Source organism: Chinchilla lanigera, unplaced genomic scaffold, assembly GCF_000276665.1.
Source record: "Chinchilla lanigera isolate Chin_1 unplaced genomic scaffold, ChiLan1.0 scaffold00007, whole genome shotgun sequence".
Taxonomy (NCBI): domain Eukaryota; kingdom Metazoa; phylum Chordata; class Mammalia; order Rodentia; family Chinchillidae; genus Chinchilla; species Chinchilla lanigera.
The window spans coordinates 1,315,192-1,334,655 of record NW_004955408.1 but is presented as its reverse complement, the minus strand read 5'-3'; the positions used below and the strand labels follow the sequence as shown (position 1 = coordinate 1,334,655).

The 19,464-nt window shown below is 53.4% G+C and overlaps 1 protein-coding gene across 1 annotated transcript in view; it reads right to left on the bottom strand.

Moving 5' to 3' along the window:
• Adamts2 (ADAM metallopeptidase with thrombospondin type 1 motif, 2) overlaps positions 1-19,464 on the bottom strand; it is a gene marked incomplete at its 5' end in the record, with an annotated part of 209,321 nt that overhangs the window by 32,491 nt on the left and 157,366 nt on the right. Inside the window, 5 exons of the mRNA XM_013507291.1 lie at positions 4,815-4,928; positions 5,718-5,850; positions 6,158-6,301; positions 7,011-7,116; positions 12,291-12,447. Of these exons, the coding sequence (XP_013362745.1) occupies positions 4,815-4,928; positions 5,718-5,850; positions 6,158-6,301; positions 7,011-7,116; positions 12,291-12,447 (654 nt within the window). The remainder of the gene's footprint in view (positions 1-4,814; positions 4,929-5,717; positions 5,851-6,157; positions 6,302-7,010; positions 7,117-12,290; positions 12,448-19,464) is intronic.

The window sequence follows — 19,464 nt, the reverse complement described above, 5'->3', positions numbered from 1 at the left end:
CTGCTGAGACCACAGCCTTGCTCAGCACCTCACTCCTCCCCCGTATTGGCCCTGCACGCACTCCACGGACAGTTTCTGTGTCGGAAGGTGTTTCCAGGGGAGCTGCACACCTGCTTCCATGCCTGAATTGCTTCCCCGCAGCGCCGGGCCTCATCGCTCAGGCAAGTCCTTCCTTGCCTCCTTCCTTCCCTCCTTCCTGTTGTACACGTCTCTGCTTGGGAGCTGCCTCTCTGCTGCCTTCCTACAAGTGCCTCTCACCTTTACCAGCCGTGGAAACGCTCCCCAGCCTGCCTTGGTACCAGTCAGGGCCACATGGGGGCTGCAGGGACACCAACCTTTGCACCCTCCCTCCCAGCACTCAGCTCCTGGTCATGCGCTCCATGACCATCAGATTAGGCCAACAGGCACACGGCCGACATCATGGTCAACCACTAGGGTTGAGGAGGCCTAGCTCGAGGCCACCTCTTTGCTGGCACAGTTACCTCATCTTCCCCTAAAAGCGCCTCTCCTTTGGCCAGGGAGGGGAGGGGACCCCCATGGGAATGCTGGCTGGTGTCCCTATCAGCTGGTGCTGCAACGTGGGGGTGACAGGTGAGGAGGCGGAGGAGCGGGGCCCAGGTAAGGGCACTAGGACGGAATGTTAGTATCCCTCAGATTCACAGGGTGAAGACTCAATCCCCGACATGATGGTGCTGTGGGGAGGGGAGCCTTCGGGAGGTAACTAGGTCACGGCCCTTGTGAGTGGGACTAGTGTTCTCAGAAGACAGACACTAAAGTGAGGACACAAGCAGACGGCAACCTGCACACCAGACAGTGGTCCTCATCAGAACCGCCATGCAGCGCCCGGCCCGGAACCTCCCCAGCTTGAGACCGGGGGGAGCACATCTCTGCTGTCCAAGTCTCCTCATCTCGGGTATTTTTGTTACAGTAGCCCACGCTGACTGAGACAGGGAGAAAGCTGTCTTGGAATGTCTATGACTTCACATCGGTGAAGGGTGTGACCGGGGCATAGATCCTAGGTCTCTGGTGGCCAGAGGAGCCATGGGCTAGGAAGAGGCCACACAGCTCCCGCCTCCCACTGGCCCGGCTAGGCCAACTAGCCCTAGGCTTGAAATGGAGAGCCATGTGGGGCCCTGCGGTCAGCAGTGTGACGGACCGTGTCCTGGACCAGCTTGGATCGTGTGCATGGGGCAGGGCATGCACATGGTAGGTGCTGTGCTCGGATGGGGCTCGTCCTCTAGGCTCATGTGTCGGGGTTGGTACCTGGTACACTGCACTGAGACGGTGACCTACAAGAGGTGCAGCCTGGTGGGGAACTCCTGGGATTGCTGCTCGTGGAAGGGGTTAAAGAAGTTCGTGTGAAACCCCAAACTCTCACAAGAGTGGGTTGTGGTGAGAACATGTCTAACCTCCGAACTGCTCTCGGCCTCCTGTTTCAGGACATGATCTCTCCCTCTTGCATGGGTTCCTGCCATTGCAATGCCATCGACCATGAGATGATGTTGCCATGCCCGGGACCTCCAGAACTGTAAGCTAAATACAGTGTTTTCCTCACAAAATTAGGTGGTCCATCATAGAAGCAGACCGATGCAATAGGAAGCAGAAAACAAAGCAAAACAGAAAGGCAGGAAAACTACCATAACTCCACCCTGCACTAGTCACCCCACAGTGCCCTGGTTTATTTCTCTCTAGACAGTTCTGAGCATTTAACACATTATAAAAGGAACACGTGTGATGGGATTAAAATGCTCTACAAACATATATGTAAATGCTTACACATATTTCACCTGCTCTGCAAGGCACAAAGTCAAGCATCCTGAGTGGGTATGGCACTCACAGCAACATGAAGGGAGGAGGAAGGAGGAGGGAAAGAAGAGAGGGAGGGAGGGAGGGAGGAATTTCCATCTTGTCATATCCTCCTAAAAGAGTGACAGAGACTGTCTCCCCATGTCTCTCCTTATAAGGACACCTTATGAGGCCATGACCTGTCACCTCTCCAAGCTGAGGTGACAGGGAACCTCCTGGGCTGGCTCTTGCTCCATTGCCTGCACCCTTGTCCCGGGGAAAGCGCTCACCTCCCAGCCCTGGGCCCGCTGAGCGCGAGCTGAGCGCCTCTCAGTCTTCAGCATGCTGAGCTCCTGCTCATCTCCCCGAGCTCAGGGCTCCGGGTCCCAGGGGTCCTGCCCACACCGTCCCACCATGCCTGTGTGCCCTCTGCACGGCGGAGGCTGGGGTGGCTCATGGCAGCTTCTCTTGGGCTCACCTCTTACACAGTATATAAATATAGATTTCTTTTCTTTCTGCAAAAATGGTGAATTCTCAACATTGTGGGGGTATAATGAAATGGAGGCCAAGGCGCAGGAAAGATGCTCGGGGGCCACCCCACTCGAGGGTGGAGGCAGCGGCTCCATCTGGGTCTGGTTGTGGCCAGAGCACTGGCAGCCCGCCATGTGGCGACCTGCTTCCATGCTGGCCTGGCGCCTTTCCTCCTCTTTCCCTTCTCTCCTTGCCTCCTTGCCTCCCCTTGCCAAGAGGTGGTGTTAAGGAACGAGTGCTCTCTCCTGTGGTCCTGGGTGGTCCCTGAAAGCCCATGTGTGAGAAAATGGATCCCAGCGCAGAGGCCTTGGGGGGCAGCACCTGTAGGAGGTGCTGAGGTCACTCCGCCCGAGGGAACTGCCTCGGGGGGATGGGCCTTGCAACTCCTCCGTGTCTGATGTAGATGAGACTCTGAACCTGGCCTTTTGAGTCCATGCTGGATAGCTGGATCACTGGGACTGTCAGGAGGGAGTGAACGCATTTTACAAGTGAGAAGGACATAACTGTGGGAGTACAAGGCAAAAGGGTGCAGTTTAAATTGAAAATTTAATTTCCAAAATGTAGGCCGGTGGGAACCTCAAGAGGCAGTGCTGCCATGGGAGCTCTGTCTGTGTGCGCGTTAATGCCTTCATCACAAAATGGGTTCCTCATAAGAGACAAGCTCTCCACCCTCTGCTTTCTCTCTCTCTTGCCCTCTCACCTTCAAACAGGTGTTGGAACTTTGATCTTGGACTTCTCAGCCTCCAAAATGATGAGACAATAAATGACTGCTTTTAAATATTGCCAGTCTGTAACATTTTGTTACAGCAGCAAGCAGCAGACTAAGACACTTTCCAAATATTAATGACACTGCAACAAAAGACATCAGAATACACAAGTTCATACAGAAGGAGAGGTGGACAAGCACCAGGCACATGTACCTTCTCTGCTCTCTTGATACCAGAATCACTGATCTAGGTCAGTATTAGAATCACTGATGTAGGGCAATACCAGAATCACTGATCTAGGGCAATACCAGAATCACTGATCTAGGGAGATACCACAATCACTGATCTAGGGAGATACCAGAATCACTGATCTAGGGAGATACCAGAATCACTGATCTAGGGAGATACCAGAATCACTGATCTAGGGTGATACCAGAATCACTGATCTAGGGAGATACCAGAATTACTGATTTGGGGTGATTTTCAGCCTGGGCTTCTTGTGAACTAGGAGAGGATGAACTGAGCTCCAGATGTGCTCTTTACTCAGTACAACTATTTCTTAAAAATATAAAGTAGCCATTTTATTTACTGGGCTAAATGAGCAAGAATATTCACAGCAGAACTGCCCACAACTGCCCAAAAGTAGGAAAATCCAGACTCTCCAAGGATGAGTGGATAAACGAAATGTGATACAGTCACACAAGGGCATATTATTCAGCCATGAAAAAGAACGAAGCACTGATGTGTGCTATAACATAGATGATTCTTGAACATATTTCATAGGTTGAGTGAAATGTCAGACATGAAAGGTCATGTGTCATGTGATCCCACTTATATGAAATTCCAGACAGGCCACTTCACAGGAAGCAGATGGGTAGCTGCAAAGGGCTGCAGAAAGGAGGGGAAGGAGTGGCTGATTATTCGGGTGTCTTTCGGGAGGGATAACAAGTACAGAAAGTAGGTGGTGGTGATGGCTGCCCCACTGTGAACGTAGCCAATGCCACTGAACTGTGCATTTCAGCGTGAGTTAAAATAGCTAATTCTATCTTAGGTGAACTTTACCATGATGTAAAACAGAAGAAACAAAATAAAACAAAGGGCTAATTCTGGGGCCTTCAACCAAACCAGCCTCCATGGGTGGGCCCAGGACTCTACAATTTTAAGAAGGTCCATTGAGACCTGAAGTCAGCCAGCTGACCAACGCCTAGAGGGAAGTTTGCACGGAGGAACCCCAGGCCGGGTGAGGTGAGGTCTTTTACCCCTGGCATTGTGGAGCTTAAAGTTTAAGTCTGTGTTGATGGCCGCTCTGACCCCACGGCGCCCCCTGGTGGCCAGTGTGGCTTCGGTGGGACAGAAGTGAGAACCAATGAGGAGCAGCTGGGCTTTGGCTGGAGGGACAACAGGCAGAGCTCCTCCCTCTGCAGGCCTGCTCTGGGGTGGGCAGTGCTGTCGGGTGACCATCTAGTGACCTCCAGGAACCAGTGTGCCTCACAAGGGGCCAACACAGAGGTCCTGGGGCGGAGAAGCTAAACCTCACCTTGGGCCTGGCACCCCAGTGCTGTCCTCTGGGTGAGGTGACCCAGTCACCAGCACACGCAGGGCTTGGTCTCAGGGAGAGCCCTCGTTAGCTGCACAAGTGGAGGAAGTGCTGGACTGTCCAGCGTGGGGAGTAACTGGATGGGCAGCGAGATGGAGGCTGGGGGCCCCGGGCCCTGTGTGGGCACCGCAGGTCCTGCCCCTGGCCACCGGGGCTCCGGGTGGTCTGCTCTGCCCACTGTCTTCCCGACTCACCTTGCCAGGTGCACACATAGTCCCGTCCAGGGGGGGCCCCTTCTTAGTCTTGCAGAAGTAGGGGTTGTCGGGGTGGCTGCACCACAGCTGTTTGCAGGGGTCAAAGGTCCGGAACTGGAAGACAGCACCAGCAGCTCACCAGGTCGCCTCCCACGGCAGGGACCACCTGGGCGCCCGCCCTGTCCTGGGCCCCGTGCTGGGTCTGTGTGGCCCGTGGGGGGTGTGGTTCTGTGTGACCCAAAATTCTGGACCGTGTGCACACAGCTCAGGTACAGTCCTGGAGGCCGAGGCTGCGGGCCTCGGGGGGCCTGGACAGGCGGATGGGAGCTCGAGCACCTGGACAGGAAGTGGGTGTGCTGGCGCTGAGGGGTGGTCACCGCCGGGCCAAGTGGGCACTGCTGCCTCCCTGCCGTGGAGACCACCGCCCGGCCCCAGTGAGGCCCTGGCCTCTGGTCCTACAGGTCCTTCTGGTCCCAGCTCCACCTCTGTCCCCTCCCTCTGCCTCCCCTTTCTGCTGATTGGCCTGACAACCTTCCCACCAGCTCCTCCTGGAGAGGGGCCTCACTCTCCCGGACACACAGGTGAGCGACTCCTGACCACTGCCTCCGGCTGGGGTGTGCGCTGCCGGTGCTGCCTCTGCCCAGCACTCAGCCCTGGGACCTCTGGGCACTGCTCCTCTGCCTGCTGTGTCCTCTCCCCTCTGGGCTGTGCTCGCCGCCTCCCGCCTCTGACTGCTCCGTCCTCAGCCCAGCCTTGCCACGTCCCTCCTGCCCAGGGACGCCCCCTGAACTCTGCAGGCGGAAGCGACCCCCCCAGGCTCCCTCGTCCCTCACCGGCCGTCTGGCCAGGTCTGCCCCCGTGTGTCCTGCCCAGGGCCGGGCCTGCCCGGTCCCGCCCACTCACCGCGGTGCACATCATGTAGCCCAGGCCGAAGTCGAAGCGGCACTGCTCGTTCATGGAATAGTGTAGCCCGGGGAGCTGGGGCAGCGCGGGCCAGTCGTGGGCGAAGGGGTCGTCCCGCAGGCAGTCGTAGGAGCTGCGGGAAACGTGGGCGCCGCGCCACGGCGGCCTTTAGCGGGGCTTCAGCTGAGGCGCTCTCTGGGGCCCCGGCGGGCTGGCTGCCGCGGTCAGCCCTCCGCGGCGGCCTCAGCGTCCCCGCCGCGCGCTTGCCGGCTGTGCAGCTCCCGGGACAGTGCTGTGTGCCCTGCCACCCAAGGCCACGCTCCCTCATGGGCGCCCCCGCAAGACCCACAGAGCACCCGCTCCCTCCGCTGCCCGCGGCTGCAGGACCCCAGAGCTGGGCCCTGCGGAGGGGTCACCGCGGGACCCCGCGAGGTACTCACTGCAGGTAGCGGCTGAGCTCCTGCTGGCTGCAGCGGGACCAGTGGAAGCGGTGGAAGGCAGCCTGCACCAGCGGCGCCATGATGCTGCCCAGGCGCACCTCGTCCCCACAGCGGTTGCCCTGCCCGTCGTGCTCCATGCCCAGCCTGCGCGGGAGCAAAGCAGCCTGCCGGGGCCACGGCCTACGGGGCCGCGTGGAGGGCACCCCGCCCCCAGCGCTGACCTCCCCAGCCTCAGCAGGCCTGATCCGCCCAGAACCTGCTGCTACCGATTTTCTACCAGATTCTTAAAGCCAGCGGCACCCTGGGGAGGGGCCTCAGCAGGCAGCCTCTCTGGTGGCCTGTCCCCAAGAGGAGCCACTGTGTCTTGGAAACCCCGAGGAGCCGGTGGCATCTGCCAGCCCCCAGCATCCGGACATTCTCCACACCGGGCAGCACAAGCCCCCATCCCTCCCCTGCCCTGCCCAGCAGCCCTGGCTGCAAGGTGCAGGGGCTCCGCCCGCACCAAGGGGCATGCGGTGGGCGGAAGTGTGAGTTTCTAACCCAGACAGCTGCTCTGAGAGCCCCAGGGCCTCCTGTAACTTGGGGAGGACCCCCACCACCACAGCCTGGCTTGCGCAGGACAATGGCTCACGGACCCCGCGCCTCCCTGGGCCCAAGCAGCTGCCTGGCCCTCCCTGCTCCGCCCTCGACTGGATCCTTCAGGAGGAAGTGGACCTCCAGCTCGCCCGGGCAGTGCCAGACAGAGTCATGTGCGAGTGGCTTTCACGTACAGCTGTCCCGCCCAGCCAGGCAGGCCCAGCGGGGCAGAGGACCCAGGGACAGCCTCTCCGCGCCCCCTCGGCCAGGCACTTACACATGGCCAGTCTCGTGGGCCACCACAAACGCTGAGGAGAAGCCGTCTTCGTGGTTCAGGGTACAGCTGCGAACGGGGTGGCACATCCCAGTGACAGGAGCATAGCCTGGGAGGGGACAGAGGTGTCTCGGAGAGTCCCAGGCCCAAGCTCTGTCTGAGGCAGCCCCAGACCCCGTGTGCGCGGGGAGGAGCAGGCCCGGGACTGCCTCTTTTCCAGGGTCCATCGCCAAGCTAAGGAGCTGCCCCTGCTGGGATGGCTCGGAAGACAGCCCCCTGCATGGCAGACCCAGCCTGTGGCTGCCCAGACCACCAGCCACCTGCCTGTCAAAGTCCACACTGTGGCTGGGTCGATCTCTCTGTCCCATCTACAGGCCATAGGAGTCACCCCCTCGGCAGCTCCCGGCCTGCTGGTCTCTCCCATCTTCAGAGACTTTCTGGTCCCCAGCATCTGTCCCACACCTCCCGCTCTTCCAGAGCCATCCTGCCCTGGCCCCACACTTGCCTGGCATCGCACCCTCCCGGCCCACCTCCCCTGGGGAGGGTGTCTCCCATGCCCCGTGGTTTTCTGGTTCTCAGCTCAGCGGAGCGTAGTGTGCAGAGCTGTGTTGTGAGGGGTTTATGCTTATCCACGTGCCTTCCCAGAAACTGGCATGAGCAGAGCCTGGCTCTGTGCCCTGAGCCGGCTCGTGCCTGCCGTGCCCCCTGCAAGATCTCTATGCAGTTCCATCAGAGCAAAGAAACGAAAACAGAAGAAGGGATGGAGAGACATCTGGCCTGGGGCTTGTTGCTCTGGACTTGTCTGTGAAGATACAGTAATCAAATCATTGCCCTCTCCTCTTGGAATAAACAGGAGAATCTTTACTGTTCGCTCTGCAGGCTTGGAGGGCATTGTTTTGAGTCAGTGTGCCGGAGCAGAACTTTCCGATCTCTGCCCTTCAGCAAATGAGTAGTGTGAATGCCCTTCATGCCCATACTTTGTACTGCAGCCGCCTCTAAGATTTAAAAAAGGGTGCAGCTATTATCTGTTGAAAAAAGAACATATTTGAAAAAAAATCTCTTTGTTTATTTTACTTTTTTGTAGTTGTTCTCACTTTCTGGAAATCTTATTAGGTAGATGTTTTACCTCCTGGATTGAGCCTCCATGTCTTCTAACTTTTTTCTAATTTTAATCTTCATGTCCTTTTGTTCTAAATTCAGAGATGGCCTTTTTGTTTTCTTTTTCTAAAAAAATTTCAATGTTAGCTTTTGAACTTTTAATTTTGCCTATCATAGCCTTTAATTTCATAAAAATATTGTTGTTCTCCAGTGGTTCATAGTAACCTATTCTGGGTTTGTGGATGTACTTTTCCACACCTGTGGGAACACTACTTTATAACATGCTCTTCTCCATCCTCTAAATTAGCTCTACTTTCTCTGGAGTCACTTTTTAAGATTTTTGTTTATTTTCCATCTTGGTCCCTCTTTTTTTGTGCTGTAGGGTTTTTTTTGTTTTTTTTTTTGCAGTACCGGGGATCAAACTCATGACCTTGTACTTGCCAGACAGGCGCTTATGCCACTGAGCTAAATCCCCAGCCCCTTTGCTGTAGGGTTTTTGTTCTTTAATGTCTGGTAATCCATGGCTGTCCTTCTGCATGTTAAAGTAAAGGGTGAGGTCATTTTATATGACAGCTGTCCTGGTTTCCCTCCCCTGCAGCAGTCCTGCTCCCAAGGATAAAGGAGCTGCAGGCAAGTGATCCCCCTCCCAGCCATCCTCTCAGGCGTCCCTGGTATAACTGTGTTTCTCTGACACCTCTGAGGTTGGACACCACTGTACTGATCTGTCACTCACGTTTCATTTATGGCCTAACGAAGTCCCTTGTTCATTGTTCTACTGGATTGATTCTTTTTTATTATTACTACCGATTTATAGGAGTGCTTCACACAAGTCTCTAGTTATATGTATCATGAATGTAACTTCCATGGATTAATAGTGCCTCCAACGAACAGTTTTTAATATGAATATGGCACTACCAATCTTTTCCAGTGAATTAGTGCTTTTCATTTTTTTTTTTTTTTTTTTAAGCTTATTTTTTTTTTGTTGTTTTGTTTTGTTTTTTCTTCCGGTACTAGGAATTGAACTCACGACCTTGTGCTTGCCAGGCAGGCACTTTGCCACTGAGCTAAATCCCCAGCCCCTGCTTTTCATTTCTTTTTAAAGAAAACGTCTCTTATTCCAAAGATGTAGAGATATTCTCCTACACAGATAGATTACACCTTGTCCAAAATTTTTGGGCCCAGAAGTTTTGGCTTCCAGGTTTTTCAAGGTTTTGCATATTTTCATATACATAATGAGACACCTTGGGGATAAGACCCGGGGCAAAACGTGAAATGCACCTGTGTTCCATATGCACTGCGCACACTGCCTGGAGGTCATTTCACAGGGTGGCTCCCCTGCACTTGAATCCCGACTGCAACCCCTCCCAGGAGGTTCCCTGTACAATTTTCTACTTGTTGTATCAGATCAAGATGCAGAAAGTTTCAAGTTTGGATTCTCAGATTATTTATACTCAACCTGTATTATTTTCTATAAGTTTTAATTCACCCTTCACATTTAGGTCTGAAATTCTCATGAGATGATGTCTGTCTAAAGCGTGAAGTAGGATGTCACGCTTCATTTCGTTTCCCAGTTTGGATATTTAATTGATGCTACCATTTCTTTAAAAGATTATCTTTGGGGATGGGGATTTAGCTCAGTGGCACAGCACCTGCCTGGCAAGCGCAAGGTCATGAGTTCAATTCCTGGTACCAGAAACCGCCCCCCCCAAAAAAGAATATCTTTGCCCTTCACTCTGAAGTGTCACCTGTGAAATAAACCAAGTGTGCAAACAGGCACAGGCTCAATTCTCAACCCTGTATTCTGTTCTAATGTGTCCCAATCCTCACATCAAAATTGTACTCTTTTGTATTTTTATAAATTTCAAAGATTTCACTCTTACTCTTGGTTATTCCTAGCTTGTTGCATTTCTACATAAATATTAGAATCAATTTGGCTCTACTATCCCCAAAATATCCTGCTGGAACTAAACTTGTGTTAGAAGACACTAGAGTGGATCCCTTCCTTTATCTTTTACAATCTATATCAAAAAAGTTTTACAGTTTTCTGATCTAGATCTTCGGTATATTTTGTTAAACTTATTCCTGGGTACTTTTTAAAATTCTACAGTAAATTGTACTAGTTAAAATTTTTTTAACTTTTCATTTGTTATTAAAATACAGAAATTCACTTCATTTTTGTAATCAACATGTCTAGCAACCACGCTCACATTAATTAATAATTCTCATAATCCATTCATAGATTCTCCAGGATTTTCTGTGTATGCAAATGTACCATCTTCAAATGAGGTTTTTTTTTTTTTTTTTCCTATGTGATCCTTATATTTGTATTTCCTTTTCTTGCTGTATTTCACTGACTAGGACCTCCACTATAGTGCTGAATAGAAGCGGTTTCAGCAGGTGGTTTCAACCCCTTCTCACTCTAGAAGAAATGCTTTCAACACTTTACCCTTATACATGGTGCCTGCTGTGGGCTCTTCATAACTATCCTTTGCCATATTTGATAGTTTTTTTCTATCTCTAGTTCCATAGAATACTTATTTGTATATGGACCTTGACTTCTGTCAAAATCTTTCTCAGGATGAGCTGAAGTGATCATATAGTATTCGCCCTTATTCTGTTAATGTGATGAATTACAATGATTCAAATATCAAACCAACCTTGCATTCCTAGAATAAACTTAAATTCATTATGATATAGCACCTTTGAAAAAATCTAGCTCCAGATTAGATTTGCTAATATTTTGTTTGAGAATTTGTATTTATATTTGTGATATTGGCCTTTATGGTTTTTTCTTGTAATTTCCTTCTTTAATTTTGCTCTCAAGCTTAGGCAGATCTCATAAAATTAGTTGGAAACTGTTCATTTTCATTCTCTACACGTTTGTGTGTGATTGGTGTTATTATTCCTTAAACATTGCAAAGAATTATCTGGGAAAGCTATTAACTCCTGAAGTTTAAAGTAGTCTTTTAATATGGCCAGGGATACAGCTCAGCAGCACAGTGCCTTGCTTGGCAATGCAAGGTCCTGAGTTTGGTTCCTGGTATTAAAAAAAAAAAAAAAATGAAAGTAGGCTTTTAATTGCAAATTTAATTTCTTTAATAGATATGACACTACTGTTTTCCTCAGATTTTATGTTTTTTCAAAGATTTGAAGCTTCCATCTAAATGGATACATTTACTGGCATAAAGTTGTTCAAACTACCTTCTTACTCTCTTTTAAAAGTTTGTAGGGTGTGTAGTGATTTCTACTTTCTTTCTTAAAACTTGCATTTCTAGGGGTTTTTCAGTTTCAAACTGTGTTTTTCAAAGAATCAAAACTTGGTTCTATTGGTTTTCTCTATTAAAATTGTTTTCTATTTCAATAATTCTGCTTTTATGTTTATAATATCCTTCCTCCTACTTCTGTTGGATTTAATTTGATGCTCTTTGTCAAATTTTTGAGATATATGCATACAATTTATTTTCAGTCATTTTTCCTAATAAATGTATTAAAAGCTATATCAATCTAATCATTTCATTAGCTTATCTATGAGTTTGATATGTTATATCATCATTACTATTCAATTAAAAATATAGTCTAATTTCTACTGTTATCTCTTGCTTGGCCCATGGATTATTTATAAGTGTACTGCTTAATTTCCAAACACTTAGGATTTCTTTTCTAGTGTGGTCAGGGAATACACTCTGCTGGAGTCTGATCTTTTACATTTTGTTGGGATTTCCTTAGAGTCCAACAGTCTCTCTTGGTATATTCTCACATGCATCATAAACAGTGCATATTCTCTGCTGGTTTAGTATAATGTTCTCTCTCTCTCTCTTTCATTTATGCAGTTTGAATCTTTATGTGAAAAATCTCTAAGTTTTTAAAGGCTGGCAACTGATTCAGATTTGTTTTTAGAAACCAGGGAAAGCAAATGACTCTGAAATCCACTCTCAGACCTGTCTAGTCTTTGGGCTTCTGGGTCCAGTCCCTGTCTCTCTGGTCAGTTCTGATCTCCTCCGGCCCCTCGGGGAATGCAGTTTCTTAGGTTGATGTCTTAGTGGCTTCCCAGAGCCAGGAGATCATCAGCAATGACTAAAACCCTCACCCAGCCAAAGTGGCCACAGCCACCCCTGCCCGGACACTCCTCAGCACGGCCATGCAGCCCAGCTTGTCTCCTACCCACACCTGCACAGTGGGGCTTACCTTGCATGCCTGAGGGCCCAAAGTCCTGCCGTGTGAGGAAGATAGCGTGGTCGTGGTACTCGTCGTGGCCTGTGTCCGGCTTCTGCTGCAGGTAGGCCCAGCGGCAGACGTTCTCCAGGCTCTGGGAGGGGTTCCCGATCTCGATGAGGCTCGTGGACTGCAGGGGCATGACGGGAGAGAGGGATGGCGCTGTGCCAACTATGTGGGAGTGGGCTGGCTGTTGTGCGGATGCTGGGGCTCTGGTCCAAGTGACGCCAAGCCCCTTCTCGGCACTCTTGGACCCTTCCACTCAGCTCCATTCTGAACAGAGGAGGAGGCTCCCTGGAGACACTCCCCTGCAGGAGTCTCCATACAAAGTTACTGCACAGTTTGCAGGGGAGACGCGGAAGCAAAGTTCTGGGATCACCTGAGGCCTCCCCACTTTAATCCATTTGCCCACCCCATTTCCAGGAGTTCCTGCATTCTACTAGGAGCTTATCCCGTGCAAGCTCTGGACAGCAGGCGAATACCTGTGGGTCTCACCCAAAGAGTTCAGGGGTCCAGGGCAGGAGGATGGAAATCCCAAGAGGGTGTGCACCCTCAGAGGGAGGGGAGATAGCCTTGCATTTTCCCATTAGACGGTGCTGACAGAACAACATCGAGGAGAGGAGAATGCAGCTGCTGCAGAGGAGTTGTATGAACAGGAGCAACAGCAGAATGTTTGCACAGGAACTATGCACGGGAAGCCACTGGTAATGAGCACACCGCATTTGTATCCTGACGCGCACTTGGTAGCCAAGGCTGGCAGTGGCTGACCGTCCTGGGCACCCTCCACACTTGGCATTGGCACGCACCACCCAGCGGCCCCGAGAAATTGCTTCCCCAAAGCATGCACCTGGTAAATGGACGAGATCAGGTTTGAACCCAGCAGAGCTAAAGCCAAACTCTGCGTTCAGCCACTGCCCTAAACTGCCTCCCCCAACAAGATGCACAGGACTCATCACGAAGCCAGGGTTCTGTGAGCAGCACACGCTGTCCCTCCCAAGACCCTCAGAGCAGGCGTGCTGGTTTTTGCTCTCCCTGTGTACTCCCGCCTCTGAGGGAATTCCCTTCCACAGAGCTGAGAGACCTCCCAGGAGCCCTGGCACATTTTTCCTCTTTCAGGATACACTTGTCCAGAAAGAGATGCACATTCTGGACATGTACGTAAGCAGGCATTCTGCTGCTCCTCTCGCACAAATGGATCCACAGAGCACAGCTCCTCCCGTCTAAGCCAGAGTCAGCCAACCTCTGCCTGAACATGTCTGAGAAAACACTGCCTCTGTACTGACCGCACACAGACTTGTTTCTTGTTACTCTCTAAATAGTATAGCATAGGTGGGCATATAGCTCAGTGGCACAGCATCTGCCTAGCAAGCACAAGGTCCTGAGTTTGATTCTAGCACAAAAAGACAACAGGATAGAAACTTGCAGAAAATTTACACGTATCAGGCTCCATAAGTCATGTACAGATGATGTAAACCACAGTGACTGCCTACACTATATGCAAATACCAGAACATTTTATATATGGGACTTGGGCATCCAAGGATTTGGGCACCCTGAGGGTCCTGGAGCCAGTCCCCCTCAACACAGAGGAGCGACTGTACAGCCACAAACTTCCCTTTGTAGGTATAAGTAGCAAAGGGTAGAGGCTGGGAACAGTTAGTGAGCCAGGGAACTCCAGAATGAAACCACAGAAGCTAATCAAGGCCAAAGAAGACAAGACATTGCCGGGTCCCCTGTGCTACCCGGGACTCACACGATGCCAGACCAGTTCCCAAGTTCTAATCAGAGAGCAACTGTGAAGACTCCGTCTCCTGCTCCTGGGAAATGAGATTACTCACTATAGCAGGATGGCAGTGAGTCCTAATGAAGTAAGGCACAAGCCAGAGACTTGTAACTGGGACTTGTCTGACACAGAGGGTGACAGCTCAGGGGAGGCGGGAGGAGGCTGGGAAGGTGCACTCCTGCCCCCTTGTGACAGGAAGGAGCATCAGCATCTCTGGCCAAAGAGCTGTAAGCAAAAGCGGCACAAGTCTCGGTGGCTGGGGTGTTCATTGTCTGTGGAGACCCTTCAGACATCTTTCTTCTCGGGTCATGATCCAGGAACATCAAGATTGCGTGGCTCTGTCATTCCAGCCCAAGTGACAACGCGATCAGCACCCCACGCTAACTCACAAGTACAGCATGAGCAGGAAATACATCTTTACTGTTTAAAGCCGCTGGGAACTTTGTTGTTTCTGCAGCCTAACTTAGGCCATCCTGGCTGACAGCAGAGGACAGGAGCAGATATCTGCATTAGATCCAAGCCAGATCCCCACAACTTGTTCCCTGAGACCCTGCCAGCTGGTGTCTACCTCCAGGAACCCTTGGGAGCTCGCAGCTCTGAAGAAGGAGTGACTCAACGGATGTCCTTCCCCGTGTCGACAGGGTGTGAGCATCAGGTGCACCATGGGCGATCCACAGAGCGAGCCTGACTGGGTCCTAGAGTGGCCCATGTGGTTGGTTGTGTGATCCTGAGCTTAAGACTGTCAGTCCAGGTCCAAATGAAAGGGTCAGCGCAGGATGGTCTCGCCCAGCCCAAATGTTGGGACCGTGTTTGCTCCTGGAGTTCCAAGTTCCTTTAGTGAGACACACAGTTTGAGTCTGGGCTGTCCTGATGCTCTGTGGGCTGTGTGTACTCTTGCCTGCCCTCTTCACCCAGTCTCGCGTTGGGAAGACATCCCTTCCTTAATCTGCTGGCTTCCGGGCTTTGGCGTGGGAAGTCCCAGGCCCGGCCAACCCTAGCACTGCATCTTCCTGGCCACTGTGACAGTTCAGGGTGAACACTCAGCCGAGAAGGCCAAGGAGTCACTGAGGATAAGACGTGGCCCTGGCACCACAGAGGAGACTCCTGATGAGGAGGGGGCCTCCACAGAGCAGGGAGGACCCCAAGTGGAGAGAAGATTCCTGATGCTCTCAAACAAGCACCTGGGTTCGCCCGGGCCTGCAGCCTGCCTACCATAGGTATTACCTTTTGTTACATAAACATTGCCCCAAAATGTAATGCTCTTAAAAGCCAAGCATTTATTACCTCAGTTTCTGTGGGTCAAGGATCCAAAAGCAACTTAGCTGTGTTCTTCCAGCTCCAGGTCTCAGACAGCTTGCCTGAGAATGCAGCCGTGGTCCCATCAGAAAGCCCCACTGGGGGAGGGGCAGCTCCCACACTTGCTCAGTTATACAGTCCTTGCTGACTATTGGACGAGGGCTCCTCACCACGCCAGGCAGCCCTTCCCACGGGGCAGCTCATACACGGCGGCTTGCTGTTTTGGTATGACTGACAAGGAGTGCGTGCCTCAGACAGCAGCCACAGTCTTTTTATAACCCAATCTCAGTCAACCCAGTCAGAAGTGAGTACCGCACCACGGTGTGAACTCTGAGGCACTGGGTCCCTGGAGACTGGCTTGGAGCCTGCTGCCCCAGAGATGTCTCCTTTATGCGTCAGGAAATCCCTCTTGTTATGAAGGCCAGTTCTGAGTTGTGTTACTGTCACTTGCAGCCAGGAGGATCCTGGGTGGGGGGCACGAAGGCACCCATGAAGGGCATGGCTGTCAGATGAACGATAGTGACTGGCTCCAGGGCCGACTGGCATGTCCTACACGGGGAGAGGAGCTCTGGCCAAGGCTCTGGAGAGGATTCAAGGGTCCAGCCATAGAGACACCGTGATATCAGAGCCAGAGAAGAGCAAGGACGCCACACAGGGCACCGAGCCACAGGCTGAAGCAGGTCGAGGCTGTGCAGAGAGTCTCCTCTCCAGGGGCGCCGGAAGAACAGTGCGACCTGAGTGTCCTGGATGGGCGTGACCGGATGTGAGTCAGAGCAGCAGGTCTGTGGGTCACAGAGGGACAGGTCGAGGGTCACAGGGGTCACAGGGGTATAGAGGGATATTTCCTGACAATGATACAAAGAAAGTGGGGGTGATAAGGAGTGGTGAGGACTGGGGCAGACCAAGAAGCAAGGCACGGCTGGACGGGGTGGTGTCCACTGAGTGCCAGCCTGTGGTCGGCATGCCCGAGCAAAGGCCTGGGGGCGCGAGACTGGATGTCTCAGGCGCTCATCAAACCTACATTCCACAAAGATATGTACTTAATGGGAAGGCCGGCTTGGAGGGAAGTGCCCCTCCCGGGTCACCTCCAGAACCCTGGAGTGAAGCCTCCCTCCCGCACACGCCAGCCTGGCATGGCTGTCAGTCCACAGCATCCTCCAGATGCTCCCAGGGTCACCCAGGGTCTCGGGCCCTCTTGGCCACCAAAGTGACCTCGCACTGCAGCAGGATAATTCACTGAAATATTGATTTGTTCCTGCCTTGCTTTGCTCCTCACCCGTTCCAGGAAAGCAGAAGGCGCTCAAGTTCTCCATCCCCAGTGGAAACGATTGGTCCGGTTCCTAGCTTTCGGCTTCAGGGTAATGCCCCAAGTGAGGGCAGAGGGGAGGACTGGAGAATTTGGCCCCAGGCAGGAGGAGCTGCCTTAGTGTGAGGGGCACCCCCGGCAGGAGGGCTTTGAAAACAGTGACCGTGTGCTGCACACTGCAGGCGTCGATGCTGGATGTGGGGCGCCCCAAGAAGTTGAAGGGGTAGGTGAGAGTTCAGGCACCCACAGAATCAACCCCTCGCTGAGGCTTTGAGTGACAAGATGCGGGTCATCGCCGGTACCCACAGAGTCCCAGGTTATTCATAAAGTGAATACAGCATGTATTCACCTTTCCATAAAGTGACCCAGCACGTGCACAGAATCCACCCTCTCACGTGCTTTAAATCACCTCTGGCTCACTTATCGCTCACACAAAACAAGTGCTGTGTAAGGAGTCGTGGTGCTGCACTGTGCAGTGTAATCTGCACATGCCCGGCGCAGACACAGGCCCCTGCCCCCGTATTTTCAGTCGGCAGTTGGTTAAGTGCAGAAGCAGAGCCGCCATCTGCACCTTCCGTCTCCTCCACCATCCCGTTTTCCAAGGCCCGGCCTGTCTTAGGTGGGTTCCGGGGAACCACGGACCAGGGTCCCGGTCTCCCTGGGCCTGCAGCATCGAGAGGCTGTGACCAGACACGGCCTCGTGCTCCACAGCAGGGTGGGGCCCACGTGCACGTCAGCCAGGGCCGCTCTGGCCAGAAAGGAGGGGACAAGGGACAGCCAGGGGGGCTGTGGCAGTGTCAGGAGTCAGAACCAGTTCCTGTGGCAGGAAGGAGAGGTGTCACAGCGTTGGAGGGCAGGGACAGTGGGACAGAGATGATGCCTGGTCTCCAGCTCTGAGGACAGGTGACCATGGATGTGGTATTGGAGGAAGTATTTGGGGGGGCTGCAACCCCCTCGGGGAGGGCATGGGGTCTGACTGTGTGACAGTCATGGGGCCTCTCTCCTGCCCAGCCGCCTCCCCGGTAAGGGCTTCAGGAGCTCCCCACTTCTCAGGTGCAGTGTGCAAGGGTGATCAGCCCCATGGCCAAGGGCTGGCCCAGGCCCCAGGCGAAGCCGATGGAGCAGAGATGGGGAAGCACTGAGGTCGGGTGAACGGGCTGGCCAAGGGCAGCCGCCACAGCCACCCACACTGCCCTGCCTCTGTACCTGGCCCTCACCTTCCCGCGACCCCCTCTCCCACTTCCTGAGAACCACCAGCGGCCTTCCCACGTGCCCCGTGTCCTAAGGACCTCTCCCGGGAACAGCTGTCCAGGCAGAGACACGGCAGGGGTGGGGAGTGGGGGCTGGCGGGGCTGGGTCCCAGGAGGGAGGTCTGACCGCAGCAGGTCCCTGGAAAAGCAGAGGTCTGGGCAGCTCTCAGGCTCTCCTTGCTGCTGGCCAGGCTATCGGAGACAGTCCTAACACCCTGGCAGCTTCTCAGGAGTCACACAGGCTCCCCCAGACCACACGCTGGGATCCAAGCTCCACCCAAGCCCCAGCACCCAGCACCCACGGGATCTGGCTCTCTGGACCTCCCCAGACCCCTCCACACTGTACCCTTGCCACAGGTCCCAGCACCAGGACTGCGCCTTCCTCCAGGCGAGGGGAGATGCACCTACCGTGGTGCCTCCTCTTGTGTGAGAGAGACAGCCCAAGACTCCAAGGAAACCACAGACAGCACCGAAACCCATACATACGTCTTCTCCTACACACCCACAGTGGACCTCCACTTCTCCACTTCACGGGGCACTTCACAGCTTCCCTTTGGCAGAGCCAAGGCGCTGATAGGATCGGGCCAAGACCCACACAGAACCAGACCAGACCTTTCCACGCAAGAGGAGTCTTTATTGGGGGGAGGGGCACGGCGGGCTGCCCAGCGGACTAGGACAGCCCGGAGCTGAGCAAAGCGTGGGGTTTTTAAGCTGTCCTTTTTGGGGAGGGTGTCTGAGGGCCAGAACATTTTCCGGGAGGGGGTGTCAGTGGGCCAGAACAGCCCGAGCAGAGGGTGTTCCTGGGTCAGAACAGCAGGAGCAGAGGGTGTTCCTGGGCCAGAACAGCCCGAGCAGGGGGTGTCATTTGTCAGAGTTGAACGTCTGGTTCTGCCAAGGCGGATGACGGTGAGGTTGGCTTTTGTTGAGGGGAACTGGAGGGGAGCAGGTGAAGAGGAAGGAGTTTTTATTAACTCCTTAATAAAAGCTTAAATCTCCCACTGGGGGAGGGGCTGCCTTGTGACTTATCAGGGGCCAGCATTACTAGTCCTCACTTTAGGGCCATTACTAAGTAAAATGAGGGTCCACGGAATGCAAGCACCCGAGCTATGGCAGCTGACGCGATACCCGAGACGGCCACAGAGCGACTAACTGGTGGGTAGCAGAGACACGCGCAGAGGAGCACACAGCAGCCACGCGGCTCCCGGGTGGGGGGCCGTGTGACGGTGGAGACAGGCTTCCCCGCTCCTCTGAGCGGCGGGCCTGTCAAACTTAGGAAGGGTTTGTTTCTGGAATTTCCCATCGGTATTTTCAGGCTGTGGCTGGCCCTGGGTGAGGAGACCGCGGAAGGTGTAGCCGTGGACAAGAGGGGCCTGCAGTGTGCTCGCACTCCGGTCTCCGGCGGAAGCAACCCGCAGCCAGAGGGGCAGAGAGCGCGCCCCCTCCGCTGGGGAGAACGCTCACCCCAGCCCGCGGCGAGCCGGGCTTCCGCCGCCCCAGGGCCTGGCCCCGCGGC